This window comes from Panthera onca, chromosome B2, assembly GCF_046562875.1.
Source record: "Panthera onca isolate mPanOnc1 chromosome B2, mPanOnc1 haplotype 2, whole genome shotgun sequence".
Taxonomy (NCBI): Eukaryota; Metazoa; Chordata; class Mammalia; order Carnivora; family Felidae; genus Panthera; species Panthera onca.
The window spans coordinates 40,515,636-40,537,481 of NC_138343.1; the positions used below are offsets into that span (position 1 = coordinate 40,515,636).

General features: G+C 37.4%; 1 protein-coding gene across 12 annotated transcripts in view; it reads left to right on the forward strand.

Moving 5' to 3' along the window:
* Positions 1-21,846, forward strand: part of UBR2 (ubiquitin protein ligase E3 component n-recognin 2) — a 123,860-nt gene that overhangs the window by 2,226 nt on the left and 99,788 nt on the right. For 10 of the 12 annotated variants that reach the window (XM_060614358.3, XM_060614365.3, XM_060614366.3 and 7 more), the window contains exon 2: positions 7,668-7,927. In XM_060614358.3, coding sequence (XP_060470341.1) covers positions 7,668-7,927 — 260 coding nt within the window. Of the gene's footprint in view, positions 1-7,667; positions 7,928-21,846 lie in introns of those variants that run through there. The other 2 variants (XM_060614363.2, XM_060614364.3) reach the window with 2 other exon arrangements.

Sequence of the window (21,846 nt, forward strand, 5' to 3'; positions counted from 1 at the left end):
CAATTGAAATTTATTAATTTGGACTTAATTTGAGTTTGTGACAATCCCAGTCTGAGCTACATTTTACATTTGCTCTGTTTACTTTTATTTTTTTTTTTTTTCAACGTTTTTTAATTTATTTTTGGGACAGAGAGAGACATAGCATGAACGGGGGAGGGGCAGAGAGAGAGGGAGACACAGAATCGGAAACAGGCTCCAGGCTCCGAGCCATCAGCCCAGAGCCTGACGCGGGGCTCGAACTCACGGACCGTGAGATCGTGACCTGGCTGAAGTCGGACGCTTAACCGACTGCGCCACCCAGGCGCCCCACTCTGTTTACTTTTAAATGGCTTTCTGAACAATAAGATGAAAAAGTTTTTGGTCTAAAGGCCAACAAAATTCCCAAAAGAAGACTACTAGGATATTAAAATTAAAATTATAAAATTAAGGGGCACCTGGGTGGCTCAGTCGGTTGGACATCTGACTTCAGCTCAGGTCATGATCTCACAGTCTGTAGTTCGAGCCCCGCGTCGGGCTCTGTGCTCAGCTCAGAGCCTGGACCCTGCTTCAGATTCTGTGTCTCCTCCTCTCTCTTCCCCTCCCCTGCTCATGCTCTGTCTCTCTGTGTCTCAAAAATAAATAAAAACATTCAAAAAAATTTTTTTAATTATAAAATCAAAAATTTTTAAACTAATATTAAAATACAAGATTCTTCCAGCTATATAATCTGGCCTTACTTTGTGAGGGGTCTGTATTTGTTAAAACCACATAACACTTAAAACTATTCTTTCAGCTTGGTCTATAGCACAGCGCTTCATCACAAATTAAAATGAATTAAAAAAGCTTTCTCAGATTAAAAGCAAATTTTAGAGAGGGTAAACAGAGCGGTTATTTCAGCCTTTAGACCTTTGTTACTGATAATTTCTGGGATCACATCCATTTAAAATAGCTTAATAAGCTTAGTGTCATCTTTCCCACACTTTATTTACATACTGCTTTTTACATTCCTATTATGAGGAGGAAGGTATGTATCCTAACAAGCTTGCCTCACAAAAGCAGTTATGTGCTCTTTTCGATAATTGTAAGCTTAGGATATTAAAGTAGTCCTCTCTTCTCAGTTTTCTTTTTCTTGGTAGAATTGATTCCACAAGTTTTGATTTTTCTAGCATGTCTAATCTATCTACATTTTTTGCTCCATGGATATTATTATAATGTGCTCCATTGGGTGATTGTGACTTAAGAAGTATATATATTGTTTTTCCCCAAGTAGAATAGACCTTCTCATTATAGAAGTTTTATGTAGAGTTTTATGTCTATATTGGATATTTTTTGCTTTAAAATTTTGACAGTTTTGTATATAATTTACATATGTAAATTCAATTCAGTGGTTTTTAGTATATTCATAGAGTTGAGTATCACCATAATTTTAGAACATTCTCATCACCCCCCAAAAAATCCTATACCTATTAACAGTCACTTCCCGTTTTCCCCTAAACTCCTGAACTCTAGACAATTACTTACCTATTTTCTGTCTCCATATATTTGCCTAGTCTGGAAATTTCATATGAATGGAATAATAACACTATGTTGTCTTTTTGACTAGTTTCTTTCACTTAGCAAATGTTGTCAAGGTGTGTCCTTGTTGTAGTATGTATCAACACACCATTTTGTTTTATTGCCAAATGATATTCCATTGTATGGATATACCATATTTTATTTATCATCGGTTGATGACATTTGGGTTGTTTCCATTTTTTGGATATTATGAATCGTGTTGCTGTGAACATTTGTGTGCATTTTTGTGGGGACATCCGTTTCTTTTTTTTGTTTTTTGTTTTTGTTTTTTTGGTTTTGGTTTTGGTTTTTGGTTTTTTTTGAGCATATACCCAGGCATGTAATTGCTGGGGTCTATGGTAATTCTATGCTTAATGTTTTGGGGAACTGTTTTCCAAAATGACTGCATCATTTTATGTTTTCACCAGCAGTATGTGAGCGTTCCAGTGAATTTCTCCAATATCTGTTGAGTGTGAAGTGCTATCTCATTGCAGTTTTGATTTGTATTTCCTTCATGACTGTAGGTGCTGAATATCTTTTCATGAGCTTATTGGCCATCTGTACATCTTTGGAAGTGTCAATTCAGACCTTTTAACTATTTTTAAATTAGATTTTTTTTCTCTTTTATTATTGAGTTTCTGTATTTGATTTGTGAATGCTTTTACTTCATTTCTAGAACTCTAATTATAAGATTCGTTTAAGATTTTTCTTAACAGAGTCTTGAAAACTTCATTTTGGTACTAATGAGACTGTTGTTTTATAATTAACTTACATGTTGATCATCCTTGTTTGAAAACAAAATCAGATATGGTTAAAGGATACAATTTTTTTAAAAAATTTTAAAAACGTTTTTCAATTAATTAATTAACTTTTTAATTTACATCCAAGTTAGCATATAGTGCAACAATGATTTCAGGAGTAGATTCCTTAATGCCCCATACCCATTTAGCCCATCCCCCTACAACCCATAAAGGATACAATTTGAATTGGGGACTAGAATAATAATCAGATGCTGTAATAAAAGGCTAACCTCTAGGGAGTCTTTCATTTTTGTGTTTATTACACTTGCTCTTTATCCCAAGGCTTAAATTTAGCATTCAAAAAAGGAAAGCTCCTGGAAACGTTGTCATTGTCTGTTGTCGTAACATGTTTACTTTAGTGGAGTGAGTTGACAGTTTCTTCACTTCCTTTATGGATGACTTCTAATAAGATAGGTGCTTATTTGTTGTGCACACTGGTTTGACAGCCACAGTGTCTGAAGGACAAATTAACATGCAGTCAAATTACAAATCTCAATAGTTGGTCATGATGAGGAAACAGTTACAGTTAGCTTATGTTAGTTAGAGCTAATAAGAAAAGTTGTTGATTTCATTCTTCTGAGATACATGTGAGCCATTATTGTGGAAGGCAGCCAAAAAATTTTTTCCTCCTGTTCAGTTTTTCATAATTTTTTTTTTCAATCTATATTGTTGCCAGTCACTAATTGAATATTTCTGGTATAGAATTCTTATGTGATTCTCTTGTTTTATATATTAAGTGTTTAAATTTAATGAAGTTAAAAATGCTTATAATAGATCCCAAATCTGTTAGGTGGTTTTAAATTTGGAGCATATGCCTGCTTTTCTTGAGCAAGATATGCAAATCTTCTTAATAATTTATAATAATATATTATAAACTGTATTTAGGATGAAATGCTCTACTAATAATTTGTAATATAATATCAGTACAAATTATATACAGTAATGTATATTATGTTATATATACTGTATTAAATATTATGGTATTATATATTGATAAATATGTAATAGCATACATAATATTATAACATATAAAATAGCATAGTCTATAAAATTTGCTGATTTTTTTTCTTAATCAGTAGCTGATATTAGTTTCTGAATTTTTTGTTCAAGAACTCTATAAATAGAGGGGTGCCTGGCTGGCCCATTTGATAGAGCATGCAGCTCTCAATCTGAGGGGTCATGAGTTCAAGCCCCACATTGGGCATGGAGCCGAAGAAAGGAAGGAAGGGAGGGAGGAAGAAATCTATGAACAGATTTGACCTATCAGTGTTGTTGGGGCCACAGAGCACATAATTTCTTTTAGAAAGTATCACCTTTTATTCTCCCTGGATTAAAATCCTGCAAAAGTGGCTTCAAGAAAAATAGGAACATAGGGACTCCTGGGTGGCTCAGTCGGTTAAGCGTCCAACTTTGGCTTAGGTCATGATCTCGTGGTCTGTGAGTTTGAGCTTCGTGTGGGGCTCTGTGCTGACAGCTCTGAACCTGGAGTTTGCTTCAGATTTTGTGTCTCCCTCTCTCTCTGCCCCTGCTCTGCTTGTGCTCTCTCTCCGTCTCTCAAAAATGAATAAACGTTAAAAAAAATGTAAAAAAAAAAAAAAAAAAAGAAAAGAAAAATTGGAGCATAAAACATAAGAAAAACAAAAATTGTTGTTAAAATAAAAGCTTTAAATGTATTGTAAATTAAAATTGCCTGAAACATAACTTCCTAGGATCATAGGAGTAAATTCTTTGAATCATAAAGCTTAATTTTTTATCTTAAACAGTAAATTTCTTAGGACAAATGGATTATCTTCATTCATGTTTTGAAATAGGGTTTCTGATAATGGGTGAAAAACTAGACATTTACCCTTAGATATGGCCAAAAAAAAATGTTTTTTTAGCTCAAAGAATTAGATTCAAGTTTGCTTGTTGGTTGATGCCTCTTTGCCTTTTACTATTGACTACTGTTTTGTTTTTTTTTTTTAGAGTTGCACTCTTTTTTTTTTTTTTTTTTTTTTTTTTTTTGGGGGGACAGAGAGAGACAGAGCATGAACGGGGGAGGGTCAGAGAGAGAGGGAGACACAGAATCGGAAACAGGCTCCAGGCTCCGAGCCATCAGCCCAGAGCCTGACGCGGGGCTCAAACTCACGGACCGTGAGATCGTGACCTGGCTGAAGTCAGACGCTTAACCGACTGCGCCACCCAGGCGCCCCGACTACTGTTTTTTTTAACTAGCCCTTTTTATAATTAAGGACCTGTGTGTGTGTGTGTGTGTGTGTGTGTGTGTGTGTGTGTGTGTGTAATTTTGATTTCAAGTTACTTCTCTAAACAGAGAGAATCCTTAATCCTGCGCTGTTGTTTTAAGAGTAATTTAGTCTCTTAGTTGCATAAAGCAAACACAACTAAGTTGGTAACATTTGGAAAAGATAGTTTCAGTTTAGGGGTGAAAAGTTTTTCCACTGTGTTCTGTTACAAGCTTCAATTTAATCCCTTAACTAACAAAGTTTTTACATTTTTAGTACACATGAAAATATGAGGTTGATTAGAAAGTTAATATATATGTCCTCATGTATATTTAAAATATCTATATGTAGTTATTTTTAGAGGGAAGGGAGTGGGTAAAGATTGTACAAGTAATAGTTAAAACGAAGACCTTATACTGTTGTCTTATGGTGTTAGACCTTACTAGAATGTAAACTCTTAACAAGGATGTACATGAACTTTAGTTGTAATCCATAAGTAAACATTGGATCTATGAGTTAGCAGTTCAGTTAACTGCATTTTTGTAGAAGTGAGTGCTTTCATGTATTCTGATTTTAAATGCTTACCTGGTTGAGAGCCAGAATAAGTTGCAATTACACAAAGCAACATGGGGGACAAAGAAACATTGCAGAATTGGCAGGGATAAATGACAATATAGGGGAAAGACTTAAGATGTAAGGAAACACAAAGGGAAAAGAAAGGAGGTAGTTTGAAGGATGCCTTATCTAGGGCTTATTTGGTTTGGTTTTTAGAGACTGCAGGCCTGGATCTAGTTTATCTCTGCTTTCATTAAAGCTACGTAGAACATCTTTCTGCAGTGTCAATGTTATAGGACAGTAAGTAGTATAAACATATTTATAGTCATTCAGGTAACAGATTTTACTAAATGCCCACTGCAGCCAGGTTATGTGTTAGACCCAGGGGAAGTGGGAAAGGCAGAGGGAGTGAGGAATGGGCTGAGAAAGGCATCTTAGAGAAAGTGAAACATAAACTGAGAACTGAAGAATGAGTAGAAAGTAGCCTGAAAAGCAGAGAGAGAAGCAGTACAAGTCAGGAGGAGGAAACAAGTATGATACAAGACAAAGGACCTTATAAACCACGTTGAGGGAATTGACTGGATGCTAAATACAAGGGGAAGCTGAATGACATGATCTCATTGACATTTTGCAAGAATCATGCTGGTAGGGAGGCTGGAAAATGGACTGTACAAGGGCAAGCTTAGTGGAAATGACCAGTTAGGACCTTCTTGCATTAATAATGGTGAAAGATGGGAGTGGGGGGTTTTGGGATAGAGTAGCAGAGGTAGTGCCTATGGAGATGGATAGATAAAGAAATGAGATGGATTCATCAGATTATTTAGGAAGCCTAGTAGACAAGACATGATTAATTGGATGTCGGGTTGAGGAAGAAGGAAGATTTTCAGGTTTTCCTGGTGTGGATACTTAGGTAGATGCTGGTATGTAAAATAGGGAAGTGGGGAAAATGCCGGTTTTTGAGAAAGGTAGTGGAGATCATGAGTTCAGTTTTAGACATAGTGAGTTGGTGTTTGAATCAGGAGTAGCTGTTTCTTCTGTTTCTCTCTACGCTTACCAATACTTCTGGCCACCAAATGTGAGTTTTCCCCCCATACCTAGCAATTCCCTAATTCTCTACAGACACCAAGTGGGTGTCCTACAATTCAATTCACTTCTGACACTATGCACCTGGAGTTAGCATCAGATCCCACAGGTTAAGGGCTCAGTCCCACAACACTGCCCCCCACTACTTAAGCTGCCAGTCACAAGCAGTGGGTCCTCAGGTTGCCCAGAACTTCTGTCTGACTTGGCTACAAATCGAGGGTTACCGTGACCCTGCCTTCGAGTTCAATAATTTGCTAGAAGGCTCACAGAACTCAGGGAAATGGTTTATTTACTAGATTACTGGCTTATTGTAAAATTCTGTAGCTTAGGAATAGCAGATGGAGGAGATGCGCAGAGCAAGGTATGTGGGAAGGGGAACGGAGCTACCATGCTGTCTCTGAATGCACCAGTACTTACGAGTGCTCACCAACCTGGAAGCTCTTTGAACCCCGACATATAGACACTTTGTTATGGGGGCTTCATTACATAAGTGCAATTGATTAAATCATTGGCCATTAATGATTAGTGCATCTTCCAGCCCCTCTCACCTCCCCACGTTTCGGGGTGGAAGCTGTCATTTCCAACCTTATCACATGTTTCGTTCCCTCTGGTAACCAGCTATCCATCTTTAGGGGTTTTCCAAAAGTCACTTCATTAACCTCAGCTCTAGCTTGGTTGAAAGGAGATTGTTATGAATAATAAAAGATACTCCTTTCATCTTTATATCACTTACCACTTAGGAAATTTCAGAAATTTTAGGAGCTCTGTGCCAGGAATGGGAAGAAGACCAAATATATATTTCTTACTATAAATCATGATATCACAGTATCTGTTAGATATCTAAGTATAATTATTCAGGTAGTTGGACCTAAAAGTTTAGAACAGAAAAGTGGCTTTTGTTTGTTTCCATCAGGGAGAGCGAAGGGAAAAGGGCTTATAGAGAGTTTGATCAGGGAAAGAAGGCATAATTGATAGAACAAAGCCTCTTCTGGTAGACTGATACTCATGAGACTGGTTTATTAATCAATGAGAAGTGTAAGTGGCATATTGGCTATTCATGTTCACTGCATACTCTTCCTATCAGCAAACTGACAAGAGAATTCAGAAGACAATCAGTATATCATTTGAGCAAAGCAGTAGAAAGGAAGTCAGATGGGCTCATTGGCTAGTGTCATGATGATCTGTGGTGGTCATTTGCATGTGAACTGCCTACAGAAGATTGCTGTAAGAGTCATTTTGAGGAGAGGGGATCATTTTACTCTAAGTAGAATTCTGAAATACTTGGCATTTTTATCAAGTTCTAATGAATTTTGCCCTTTTTGGAAAGAGTATACAGTTATGAGTGACGCCAACGAAATAATTTATAGGACTCTTTTTATCCTTATTTTTGTGCCTAAAAGAATAGAGAGTGGGTTTATTCAAATGAGCAGTTTGACATTGTGTAAGCCTACTTTTTCTTTTTTCTTTTTTAAAGAAATGGCTGCAAGCAACTGACCTCACTAGAGAAGTGTACCAGCATTTAGCCCACTATGTACCCAAAATCTACTGCAGGGGTCCCAACCCTTATCCACAGAAGGAAGACATGCTGGCACAGCATCTTTTGTTGGGACCAATGGAATGGTACCTTTGTGGTGAAGATCCTGCGTTTGGATTTCCAAAACTTGAGCAAGCAAACAAACCTTCTCATCTTTGTGGTCGTGTTTTTAAAGTAGGAGAACCTACATACTCTTGCAGGTAACATAGTGTAATTTTCTTTCTAAAAGCCTGTTTTTACCTTTTTTCCCCTGAAGCCTTATGTTTTTGTTTTTAAATTAGGGAAATACATACATACTAAGAAGTGGACACAACAAATATGTATGGTCTCTTAACTAATAATGAAACAGATATTCATGTAATTATTTTCCAGGTCAAGAAATAGAACATCATCAGCATTCCAGCAAACCACTGTGTGCTTTCTCCCTCCCCTGTAATTAACTGCTGCCCTGGCTCTTGTAATAATAACTTCTTTGCTTTTCTTGTTAGTTTCTTTAGTTCCGGTGTCTCTTACTAATGTTCAAGGTATCTCACATTTGGCCAGTTGGATCCCTATCACACTAGCATCGTCCTTTGCACATTGCTGCCTTAGTTTTTGAGTGCTTCTTTGCTTTCTGGCACAAGATGTCCACAGCTCACTTTGTACTTAACTCCGATCCACATGTAGAATCAGCCATTTCTACCAGGAGTTTCATTTAAGGTAGGAATGGTAGTTAGAAACCATTATCTGGGTGCTCTATGTACTTACTTGCCAAGGATAACTTTACCTTTTTTTTTGTTATTTCTTGTTGAGAACTGAGTGTACAAGTAGAAGATGGAGAGGAAAGTGTCCTATTTCCTTTAAGACCATCTATTCCTATTTCACAGAACTAGTCGTTATCAACAGTTTCCTATGTATCCTTCCAGAAATTTCCTCTGCATATGCAGGCCCATATATATGGCTATCTTACACATATATGCAACCACACATACAAAAGGGAATATGTGTTATATATACTGGGCTAAATTTTCCTTTCTCTGTTTAACAAAATCTTGACTTCTGTCCATATCAGCTGATATTGCTAGATTAAATATTGCATTGTGTGATTGTACAATTTGTAGAGGCATTATGTAACATTTTTTTCCTTAACACTTTTTCCTTAAAATCTAATGAATTCAATTTTGGTTAAGGACTGTGGCTGTCTATGGTTGTCTTTATAAGCATGATCTCCACCAATGGAGATCTTTTTATATTTTGAAATACTGTTCTAGTTTTTTGTTTGTCTTTATAAAAACTTCTTTGAGTTCTCTATTGATATTGGAAACAATAAATCTACTTCATGATGTACAGATGAGGAAACTGAGATACACTTGTTCCAGTAATGTCCTTTTGTAGCAAAGGGATCCAGTTCCAACACTTGTATTTGAATGTTGTATCTTTTCATTTTCAGTCTGGAATGTTTTCTCAGGGTTTTTTTTTCCATGATCTTGATACTTTTGAAGATTACCAGCCAGTTATTTTTTAAATGTCTGCCCGTTTGGTCTATCTGATTCACTTTATGATTGGACTCAGGTTGCATCTTTCACAGGAATATCATAGAACTCACATGTTTTCATTATACCTTACCAAGTGGTATGTGATTTTGATTTGTTTGATAGATGGTGATGTTAGTTTTGATCACTTGATTAAGGTGATGTCTACAAGACTTCTCTACTGTGAAGTTACTCTTTTACTCTTTATAATCAATAAGTATTTTGTGGGGAGGTACTCTAAGCTATTAAATATCCTGTTCCCTATCACACATTCAATTTATTCATTTGTTTATATCAGTATGTGTTCATGGAGGCCCATTATTCCTGTGCTCGAATAGTTCTAGCTTTGACTCTTGGGAGTCCCTTCAGGCTTTGTTATTTTCATGTCCTCATCATTCTTTGAACAATTCCTTGTTCCATCAGAGATGTTTAGGGCACATCTTGGACTTTCCTCTGCTCTAGACCTGAAATTAATCATTTCTCTAAGGAGCCTGGTTCCATTTTAGTAGAGATTAGTGTTAAGAAATAAGATACTAGGTGTGCTTGTTGCTATTGGTATGTCACTAATTCCAGGCCCTCTCAGTGGATCTATATTTTATATCAGTCTATAGATAACATACTGAAAGAAATATTGAAAACCAGGCATTTACAATAATCTCTCCAGTTCCAATCCAATACCACAGGCTTCTCTCGTTTTCTCCCTTTGCATATTTGTAACTTCTCTGATGAATCTGCTTCTCATTATCCTAAACATATTTACTTATTTGATCACTTCCTTCTATGCAACCATTCTTTTGCTGCTGTGGCCATTGCCATCCAGCTCTGCATAATCGCCCTCCTTCCCCCATTTGGGCTTCATATGCTATTCTGGACTATGGTGGCCTTCCCCCACCCTTGTTAGGGCAGATCTAAAAGAAGAAGTCTTACTTTAAGATGCATGGTCATGGGGGCTCAGTTGGTTAAGCATCTGACTCTTGATTTTGGCACAGGTCATGATCTCACAGTTCTGTGAGTTTGAGCCCCTGCATCGGGCTCTGCACTAACGGTTCAGAACCTCTCCCCCTCTTTCTCTGCCCTTCCCCCTCTCTCGTGCATGCATGCTCTCTCTCTCAAAATAAATAAACTAAAAAAAAAAAAAAAAAAAAAAGATGCATGGTCATGGCCCTTGTGCTAAATCAGCTGGGTGTCTCTCTTGACTGAAACTCCACAGTCCTCTAGCACTGCTTACTGGACCTCAAGTATCTCTGTGCCACTTTTGATTCCATAGTGGCCATTCTCTGGTAAACTTGGAGACAAGTCTGGTAAATAAACTCTGCATGTGCAGCCCAGCCCTTAGCCAAGAACTCATCCACAGGTGACCCCCACATACACTTCTGTCCCTTCCTGGTTACTTGATCTGCACATACTGCCTCTCTGGTACCCTGACTCAAGGCTGCTATCTGTTTTATCTGCTCCAAACATTGATCTAGTCTCAGCTCAGTGGGACCTTCCTGCAACACTTAGATTCTAGCTCACTGTGCCACAGGTGGGAATTCACACCCTGAGTGGGAGATCCTCATGTATTCATATGGTTTTGTGCTTGTGTACAGTAGGAGTCTGGTTCTGTTACAACCGGAAGTGAAAGTCCCAATATTTATTTTAACAAAGAAAGTTGCTTATGTTTGTTGAACACCTTCTAGGTGCCAGATTTAATGCCAAGTACTTCATGTAAAGTTACGTTTAATCCTTCCATAAACTTCTGAGATAATATCCCTGAGGAAACTGAGGCTCAGAGTGGTTAAGTGACTTAACCTGCAGTCATAAACCAGGTAGTTTTGCTTTTTCATATTTTTAGGAAAAAAAAAAAAAACCCAGCCCTTTTTGTGGTCATTCTCCTGGCCCCTGAAACTCAGAAATCTGGGAACTACTACTAGCAGTAGTAGTAATTACCCAGTAAGGCTCTTGTTTCCTAAGCAGAAAATCAAGTTACATTCCAGTACTGTCTTCTGTACTACAAAGTACGGCAAAGAATATTAAATAAAAATATTTGGGCTGGAGACAGAGCTTTTGGTGACAGTATTGTGAACTTGGCCTGAATCCTTTACTCCCTCATTATCCTTGGTTAGACTAGTCTGTAAGGTACTCTTTCCTGATGAGAGATGTTTGGCACTTACAAAAGTCTCATGCGTATTAGATGCTCAGCAAATACTTGTTGAGGAAATGTCTATTACGTTGTTCAAAGTACGGAGGACAGTTTTAAAGGTATTAATTTGCTATTCCTATGTGAGTTAAATTGCTTGAGTATTTCTAATTTTTGCCCATTTCCATACCTGTCCAGTGGCAATATCCTGTTTATCATAAGCCAGCTACTTTGGGAGATGTTATTCGTGATTCTGTACAAAAAATCCTTCCCACTCGAGATTTTTAACTTCAAATATTCAGTTATACCCAGCCAATTAATTAATAGGGCAGCTGGTGCTACATGTACACAACACATTGATCTCTCTTATGAATTTATTGCCATCTCATTTAATCTTCTAACCATAGGCACAGTATTCAGGAATTTTGTTAGTCCCAGGAATTTCATATATGTCTGTGTGGGTCCATCCAGAGGAGAAGAGGTTAGGTACAGGTTTGAATGCTTTATATGGAGGCCTTCATTAAATTGTCAAGAGTTCTGGATCTTCCATTAACAGAAGATCAAGTAAGAAGTATCTTACTGTCTTTTTTTTTTTTTTAAATGTTTGTTTTTGAGAGAGAGAGAGAGAGAGAGAGACAGAGACAGAGTGCGAATAGGGGACAGGTAGAGAGAAAGGGAGACACAGAATCCGAAGCAGGCTCCAGGCTCTAGGCTCTGAGCTGTCAGCACAGAGCCTGACGTGGGTCTCAAACCCACAAGAAGTAGGACACTTAATTGGCTGAGCCACCCAGGCGCCCTGAAGTCAATTTCTAAAAAGCAATAGCTGAGGCTGTTCTTTGTGTTTCTGTCCTTAATATACCCTTACTATACCCTTGACTCTCTTTAGATGTCAACAAAGTACAAATTTTCTCCTCACAACATGAGGTGTTCTCCTACTGATGGTGCCTTCCTTTTCATTGATCATATATATCCTCTAACTATACAGTTAGAATATCCAGAACTGGGATGAATAGATTAACCTAAACCGTCACACTGTAGTGAAATGAATTTAAGCATCCGACTCTTGATTTCAGCTCAGTTCATGGTCTTGCAGTGTGTGAGTTCTAGCCCAGCATCGGGCTCTGCGCTGATGGTGCAGAGCTTGCTTGGGATTGTGTCTCCCCCTCTCTCTGCCCCTCCCCTGCTTGCTCTCTCTTTTTCTCTCAAAATAAATAAATAAACATTAGAAAAAAATTTTTGTAATAATAGACACAAAACATACATTTGGCTGTATCTTTCCAAAGGTACAAAAGTGTATGCCGTGAAAAATAACCTTCCTTCTCCATCCCTTAATTTCCCTGTTTTCTTATCCAGAAGTGATCACTGCTAGTAGTTTCTGTGTATTCTTCCCGATGCAAAGCATTTATATATTATTCAGTAAACGCTAGAATATGACATAAACTGTTTCCACCTTGCTTATCTTATTTAAAATTTGTCCTTAAAATTGTTATATAATATTATATAGAGAGAGAACGTGCTCACTTTGTCTTATGTTTTTAATGGCTGATTATTATTGAATGAATATCCTATCCTTTACTTACTAGCCTTCTATTAGTAGACGTTTCGGTTGTTTCTAGTATTATAAATAATACTGCACTGAATATCTTTGTATGTCTTTGTGCATATATAGATGTAGATCCACAGGATACATTCCTAAAAGTAAAATTTCTAGGTCAAAGGATGGACCTGCATATAGACAGATAAGTAGCCTGGTCTGGTGACCTAGGTCTGGTGACCTGCATATAGACAGATAAGTAGCCTGGGGTGGGAGAGAAAAATTTAATCTATAAAGGGCCCTATAGGGCCTAAATTTGGACCACACTCTTAACAGCTCTTTCTAAACTTTGCTGTTACCTGAAGTTGGCCACACTCCGGGTTAAAGGCTCTGTCCTTCACAACAAGACTATCCAAGATACAACTGCAAGTTTAGAGATTCTCAGGGACACCCTCAATTCTGATCAGCTGGCTGCAAATTTTGGGTGTCTCCACAGACTACTTTAGATTGCATAATTCACTAGAACAACTCCTAGAACTGAGGAAAATGCTGTACTTAAGACTGAAGTTTTATCACAGCGAAAAGATACAAATCAGAATCAGCCAAAGAGATACATAGGCAAGATTTCTGAATGCAAAGCTTCTGTTGTCCTCAGGGGCACATTATTTTCCTGGCACATTAATGCATGACAGTACACAAACAGTATTGGCAACCAGGGAATCTCACCCAGGCCCTGGTGTCCAGAATTTTTATTGGAGTTTCATCAGGTAGGCATGACTAACCGAATCATTGCCCACAGGACTTAATGTCCAGCTCCACTTCCCTTCCCAGATGTAGGGCTAATATTACGTGGCTGAAAGCCCCAACCCTCCATTCATATGGTTTGTCTTTCTGGAATAGCCAATCCCCACTCTGTGTCATTCATTAGTATAATAAACTATCAGGTGGGAGGGGCAGCATAGTAACAAAGATACTCCTATCACAGGGGAAATTCTAAGGATTTAGAGTTCCCTCCCAGGAACTAGGACAAAAGCCAGCCAAATTCTTTAATTCCACAGTTGTTGAGAAAGTAAATGAGATCCTTTGTGTATTGCTTTCCAATATTTTTAGCACAAGGTAAACTCTTAGTAAATGGCCATGCTGGGGTCCTGCGGATGAACGGCTCCTTGTTAGTCCCATGTCTCATGTATTCCTATAAAACCCAGTGCCCTGGTAAAATGACATGGAGCGTATCACTTGGAAAGATGAAATATAGTTATTGGAATTCTAGGTGAGTTTCTAAACTAGATCCTTGAGAGATAAAAGTGGTTTATGTGTATAGGATAGAGATTTTCTTAAACTAGAAAAAATGATATTCAGGAGTCTTTTATGTGTGGTTCGTAGGAAGGGGATTTGTGAAGGGATTTAGGTTGGTTTTTCTGCAGTCACTGGTTCATAATTTCTAAACTTGTGTAAGTCATAAATTATTTTTGTCAGAAGAAGCTATCTGTTGTCAGGCAGTAGGCTAATATTTATGATATTTGTCTGTACTTAGTTAGCTATTAGGAAAAGTATAGTCAAATTTAACACTTGTTGGGGCACCTGGGTGGCTCAGTCAGTTGAGCGTCCAACTCTGGCTCCGGTCATAATCTCACAGTTCGTGGATTTGAGCCCCACATTGGGGCTCACCACTGTCAGGACAGAGCCGCTTCGGATCCTCAGTCCCCCTCTCGCTGCCCCTTTCCCACTTGCACTCTCTCTCAAAAATAAATAAACATTAGAAAAAAATTTTAACACTTGTTATTCCTTTCTAAATAGAGATGGTTGTTCTTTTTTTTTTTTTTTAACGTTTTATTTATTTTTGAGACAGAGAGAGATAGAGCATGAACGGGGGAGGGGCAGAGAGATAGGGAGACACAGAATCAGAAGCAGGCTCCGGGCTCCGAGCCATCAGTCCAGAGCCCGACGCGAGGCTCGAACTCACGGACCGTGAGATCGTGACCTGAGCTGAAGTCGGACGCTTAACCGACTGAGCCACCCAGGCGCCCCTAGAGATGGTTGTTCTTAGAGGCAATAATCTTAGTGCTGATTTTGATCATAACTCTGTTTTGCCATTTGATAACCATTAAGAAAAATAAAATATTAGTAGAATATGAAATACTTAGTGTGGTATAAATTTTGAGTTTAACGCTTCTATTAGATGTAAAGAAGTTAGGTTTCATTCCATTGTTTTCTTTGTATAGTTAAATTGAGAACTTTTTTATTATTATTAGATTTTTATTTATTTAAGTAATCTCTACACCTGGCATGGGACTCAAACTCATGACCCCGAGATTGAGAGTTTCATGTTCATCTGAGTGAGTCAGCAGGAGGCCTGACAACATTTTACTTTATTTTTTTTAACTATTTAAAAACTTACTGCGTGAATGTTATAGATAACCAAAGGTTATGGTTGGGAGTTAATGCTCCCATCAGGAATATTCTTAGCATATGTTTCCAGGTAGTACCTTATGATGCTTTACTGTAAACTATTAAATGGTTTTGCTCAGGTTTAACTTTTTTTTTTTTAACTCTGATTTTCTTGGTCTTGACAGATGAAGTTATGCTAAAACTACTAAAAACCCTACATTTTTGAAGACTTTAACTATCCAAAATACATTACTCAGACTGTGTGACCCGTTTAGATCAGTGAGGGCAGTGAGTGGAGGGTTCTGCTCTGGTTAGTTGCTTAATAGCATGTTACATCTCCATAAACTTAGCATCATGCTTTTTAGGGTCCAGCACAGCAAGGGAAGAGTAGAGCCAGAGGGTCTTGCCCAGCAAAGAAATTGCACCAGCTCGGGATTAGCCACCCTGCCCATGTCCCTTTAGTCAGGACTAATCAGAAGGCCTCTCTGTCCAACTGCAAAACAGGGTGTCTGGAAGAGATGCAAACTCTGTGGCTGAACATTAGAAGTCTCTTCAATGATTTTTTAGGGCTATGGAGTTGTTTTTCCTTCCTCCCAGAGTAGTTATGATAAAATGAGGTAATCTATATAAATAAAGTACTTGCAGAACTATATTTATATATGTAAAAAAATTTTCAACCAAACACTGAGTCTTCAGATGAGTTACTGAGCCATGAGTAATACATCAAGCAGAGGGGTAAACATACTCTGTGTGGAAATATAAAGCTCTAATGTGGAAGAATGAACCTCTTATTTCTAGTAAGAAGAGTTTGTTTAGTTTCTTGGTTTTTTAAAAAACTTGAAAACTTGATCTCTTTTTAAAAAGCTGAGTTCTATTTTAAGACTTTCTTTTTGACGTGAATACTCCAGAGATTGAAATCAATGCTGTGTTAGTTTAAAAACTTTTAGTTACCTCTGGGGCGCCTGGGTGGCTCTCAGTCGGTTGAGCATCCAACTTTGGCTCAGGTCATGATCTCATGGTTTGTGGGTTCGAGCCCCATGTCAGGCTCTGTGCTGACAACTCAGCCTGAAGCCTACTTCGGATTCTGCCTCTGTCTCTGTCTCTCTCTGTCTCTCTCCCCCGCCTCCTCCCCCCCCCCCACCCCCCGCCGTTTGTGCTCTCCCTTGAAAATAAATAAACAAACATTAAAAAATATGTATATATTAGGGGTGCCTGGGTGGCTCAGTCGTTTGAGTGTCCAACTTTGGCTCAGGTCATGATCTCACATCTTGCAGGTTCGAGCCTCGCATCAAGCTCTGTGCTGACAGCTCAGAGCCTGGAGCTTGCTTCAGATTCTGTGTCTCCCTCCCTCTCTCTCTCTCTCTCTCTCTCTCTCTCTCTCTCTCTGTCTGCTCCTCCTCCGCTCTCACTCTTTCTCTCCCCCCAAAATAAACTAAAATAAACATTTAAAACAATTAAAATATATATACAATATACATATAACATATATATTATACATAATACATGTAATATATGTTATATGTATTTATATATAATATATATAACATTATAGTATATATATGATTTACATATATAACTTACACATATATATGTTATATATAACATATATATTTACACAATATATAATATGTTATATATAACATGTATTATATATTATACATGTTATATATAATACATATTTTATATATAATACATGTTATATATGTATAATGTATTCTATAAGTTATATATATTAGTTATCTCTAATTATGGATATGCAACAGGAATGAAATTATACTGTATATATTGCAGTTGTGGCTTTTTTTCCATTTAACAATTTGTCTTGGAGATCGTTCTCTGACAGTATATATAAATCATCATTCTTTTAAATGCTGTATTTTGATAGTAAGTTCAGGCCATAATTTATTTGATTGCTCTGTTAATGAAATTAGAAATGGGTACTTCGAGGGCTTTTTCCTATAATAAACTAGAGTGCAAAAAACACTCTGTACATATTTGTACACATCTCTTTTTACACGTCTCAGTGTTTTTCTTTTAAGTTTATTTTTATTTATTTTGAGAGAGAGATAGCAATTGGGGGTGGGGCAGAGAGAGAGGGAGACAGAACCCCAAGCAGGCTTTGTGCTGTCAGCACAGAGCTCGACATGGGGCTCAAACTCACAAACAGTGAGATTGTGACCTGAGCTGAAATCAAGAGTCAGACACTTAACCAACTGAGCTTCCCAGGTGCTCCTGTCTCAGTATTTTTCAAGGTAAATGCCTAGAAATAGAATTTCAATGCTGTGTGTTGTCACTGTGAGCTTCAGTATGTTGGAAATCCCCTTGTCTGCACTGCTCTCTCTGTCCTGGAAGATGACAGGGAGAGGGCAGTTGATATTTCCTAGGTAATTGAGATTCCTGTAGTTGTCTAAAAGGAGTCTTACATTCTTGGTTTACAGATTTGAGATCATTTTTGTTTACTGTTACCAGTTTGTTGCAGGATCAAACAGGAGTACCTGGCATATAATATCAACTTTATATGCATGCCTTTGTCTAGATGTTAGGAAATAGTAGAACTATGACTAGATTACTATGGGCTGATCCTTTCAGGTAAGGAAAATCACATTTATATCACTAGAATTTTCCTCTTTGTACCCAATTGAGTTCTTTTTTTTTTAAAGGGAAAATTTGTATATTTCAAAAGGCACAAATCTTAATTGTACATTTTTGATAATAGTTAACCTCATGTAACTCACATCCCTTCAAGATAGATTTCCATCTGACTAGAAATTTCCTTCTTAGTAGCTCTAGCCCCTAGGTGACCACTATTCTGATAATTTCAACTTAGATTAGTTTTACCTGTTATAGAACTTCATAAAAATGAAATCACTCTTTTGTGCCTGGTTTTACTCACATAATATCTATCAGATTTATCCACGTGGTTATGATTACTGGAAATTGGGTTTCATTTTAATTGCTGAGTAGTAGTCTATTGTATGAATGTACTATAGTTGCCCATAATCCATTGTCCTATAGGTAAACATTTTAGGTTGTTTCCAGTTTGAGGCTATCATGAATAAAGAAAGCCTCTATGACCTTTTTTTTTTTTTTTTTAACAATTCTATTTTTTTAGTGAAAAAAATTTTAATTTAAAGGAAAGAAAATGGTAATTTATTTCATAAATCATATCAGTTTATGCCAGCGTTGTTTTAAATACAACATATTAAAGTACTAAGTGTTATTATCCTTTACTTAACTCTACTTCTGTGTGTTTTAATATACCAAATAACACAAATCTTCCTCCATTAAAAATCTTCAGCTTTTGGGTTGTCTGGGTGGCTCAGTCAACCGTTGGACGTCTGACTTCGGCTCAGGTCAGGATCCCATGGTGTGGGTTTGAGCCTCGCATCCGCCTCTGTGTAGAGTCTGGAGCCTGTTTCGTATTTTGTCTCTCTCTCTCTCTCTCTCTCTCTCTCTCTCTCTCTGCCCCTCCCTGACTCGTGCTCTGTCTCTCTTAAAAATAAATAAACATTTAAAAAAAGTTTTTTTTAAATCTTCAGCTTTTTATGACACATTTTAGGAATATTAAGATACCATTAAAATAGACCTTTCTAGACAGTAATCTAATACAGTGAACATTCTTAGCTGATACATTAATTGCTGGCTGTTACCATTTGCAAACAAGTATTTTTAATGGACTTATGTTTAATTTTTCATGGATAAATCCTTAGGAGCAGAATTGCTGGGTCAGAGGGCAAGTATATGTTGAACTTAAGAAACTTCCAAAACTTTTCTCTGAAATGGTTTTTTGTTCCCACCAGTGATGTCTGAAAGTTCCACTTGCTCCATATCCTCCCCAACATTTGATGTTGTCATTTTTTTAAATTTTTGCTATTCTGTGTAGTGGTATCTCATTATGCTTTTAATTATCCCTAATGACTAATGATGTTGGTGCAATTTTACACGTACTTATTAAGCTCATTCATCTAACTTCTAAAGTGTTTGTTCCAGTCTTTTGTCTATTTTTTATTGAACTGTTTGTCCTTTTATTATTGAGTTTTGGAGTTCTTTATATACTGCGGATACGAGTCCTTTTTGTCAGACATGTTTTGTGAGCAGTTTCTCCTAGCCTGTGACTTGTCTATATGGTGTCTTGATGACAGAAGTTTTTAATTGTGATGCCAATTTACCAGTTTTTTTCTTTTTGAATGATTGTTTCCTATGTTTAAGAAATGTCTGCCTTCCCCCAGGTAGCAAAGATAGTCTGTCTGTGTTCTTCTCTAAGTTTTCTTTTATCGGCTTTTCTATTGTAGATTTTATGTCTGGGTTTATGATCTGTCTCAGACTAATTTTTTATATGGCTTAAGGTAGGGGTTGAGCTGCATTTATTTATATGTGGATGTGCACTTGTTCCAGTACCACTTGTTATTTTCCCCTTTGAATTGCTTTCGTACCTTATCAAAATCCATTTGACCGGGGCACCTGGTGGCTTGGTCAGTTAAGCGTCCGACTTCGGCTCGGGTCACGATCTCACGGTCCGTGAGTTTGAGCCCTGCGTCGGGCTCTGTGCTGACAGCTCAGAGCCTGGAGCCTGTTTCAGATTCTGTGTCTCCCTCCCTCTCTGCTCCTCCCCTGTTCATGCTCTGTCTCAAAAATAAATAAATGTTAAAAAACAAAAACAAAAACAAAAACCATTTGACCATATAAGTATGGGTCTATTTCAGAGCACTCTAACCTACAGTAGCCCCTTTTTATCCACAAGGGATATATTCCAAGTCTCCCAGTGGATGCCTGAAACCATGCATAGTACCAAACCCTGTATATACTATGTTTTTTGCTGTACATACACACCTGTGATCAAGTTTAATTTATAAATTAGGCACCGTAACAGATTAACAGCAATAACTAATAACAAAGCAATGGTTATAACAGTATGCTGTATAAAAGTTATGTGAATGTGGTCTCTCTCAAAATATCTTCTTACAATGTATTCACCCTTTTGGTGATGATAATGAGATGATAAAATGCCTACATGATGAGATGAAGTTAGGGGAATGACATAAACATTATGAACCAGCTTTAGGCTATTTTTAGCCCTCTGACCATGCATCAGAAAGATGATCATCTGCTTCCAGACTATAGCTGACCACAGGTAACTAATTGCTGAAAGTGAAACTGCAGATAAGGGGGAGCTGCTGTAGTCCATTCGCTGAGATGGCTATTCTTACTGCAATAACCGCATTTTCTTGCTCACCGTAGGTTTGTAGCTAGCCTTGAATTGGTTACTATAAATCTTAAATTTCTGTGCCTTTAAATTTTCTTTTGTCTATTTCAGGTCATTTGCACTTTGTGAATTTTAGAATTACAGTTTTTCAGTTGTTATTTTTAAGAAAGACTGCCTAGGTTATGATTAGGATTGTGTTTAATCTGTGGATCAGTTGGGGAGAATTGACGTTTTAACAATGAGGTTTGTAGTCCTTGAACATCATATTTCTCCACTTATTAAAGTCTTCTTTATATTTTAAAAAATTTTTTATTTATTTTTGAGAAAGAGAGACAGCATGAGTGGGGGAAGGGCAGGGAGAGAGGGAGACACAGAACTCCATCCAGTCTCTGAGCTGTCAACACAGCCCAGTGTGGGGCTTGAACTCATGAACTGTGAGATCATGACCTGAGCCGAAGTCAGATGCTTAACCAACTGAGCCACCCAGGAGCCCCTATTAAGGTCTTCTTTAATCTCTTTAGCAGTGTCTTACAGGATTTATGTAGAAGTTGTGCATGCTTTTGGTTATGTTTATTCCTAGGTATTTTATGGTGGTATATTTTTTTCTTAGTTTCCCATTTTTTTTCTGTGAGTATAAAGAAATACAGTTTGTTTCTGATAATTGAACTTATGTCTTGTAACCTTGCAATTGGCTTACAGGTTTTGTTGTTTTTTGTTCCTTAGGATTTTTATATAATCAGGTCATTTCTGAATGGGGACAGTTTTATTTTTTCCTTTCCAGCTTTTTATTTCTTTTTTGTGCCTTACTGCCTTGGTGAAAGTAGGACATTCTTGCCTTGTTCCCAGTCTTAGGGGATATATTCAGTCTTTCACTATTAAGTATAATGTTGGATATAGTTTTCTCTTACATACCCTTGATCTCATTGAAGAAGTTCCCTTCTATTTCTAGTTTGCAGAGTTTTTAAAAAATATTACAAATCACTATTGAATATTGTTCACTGCTTTTATGTTGCAGCTTTTGGGATTGTCATAGTTTTCCTTTTTTTTTTTTAAAGGTTTATTTCTTTATTTTGGGGGAGGGGGGCAGAGAGAGAGGGGGAGAATCCCAAGGCTCCATGCTGTCAGCGCAGAGCCCACTGTGGGGCTCAGTCCCATGAACAGTGAGATAATGACCTGAGCCGAAACCAAGAGTCAGGTGCTTAACCAACTGAGCCACCCAGGCACCCCATTATAGTTTTCCTTTTTTATTTATTAGTGATTCCATTGATTGATTTTTCAAATGTTTTTTCATTACTGAGATAAGCAGAGCTTGATTATCGTGTATTAACTTTCATATATTACTGGATTCAGTTTGCTAATGTTGT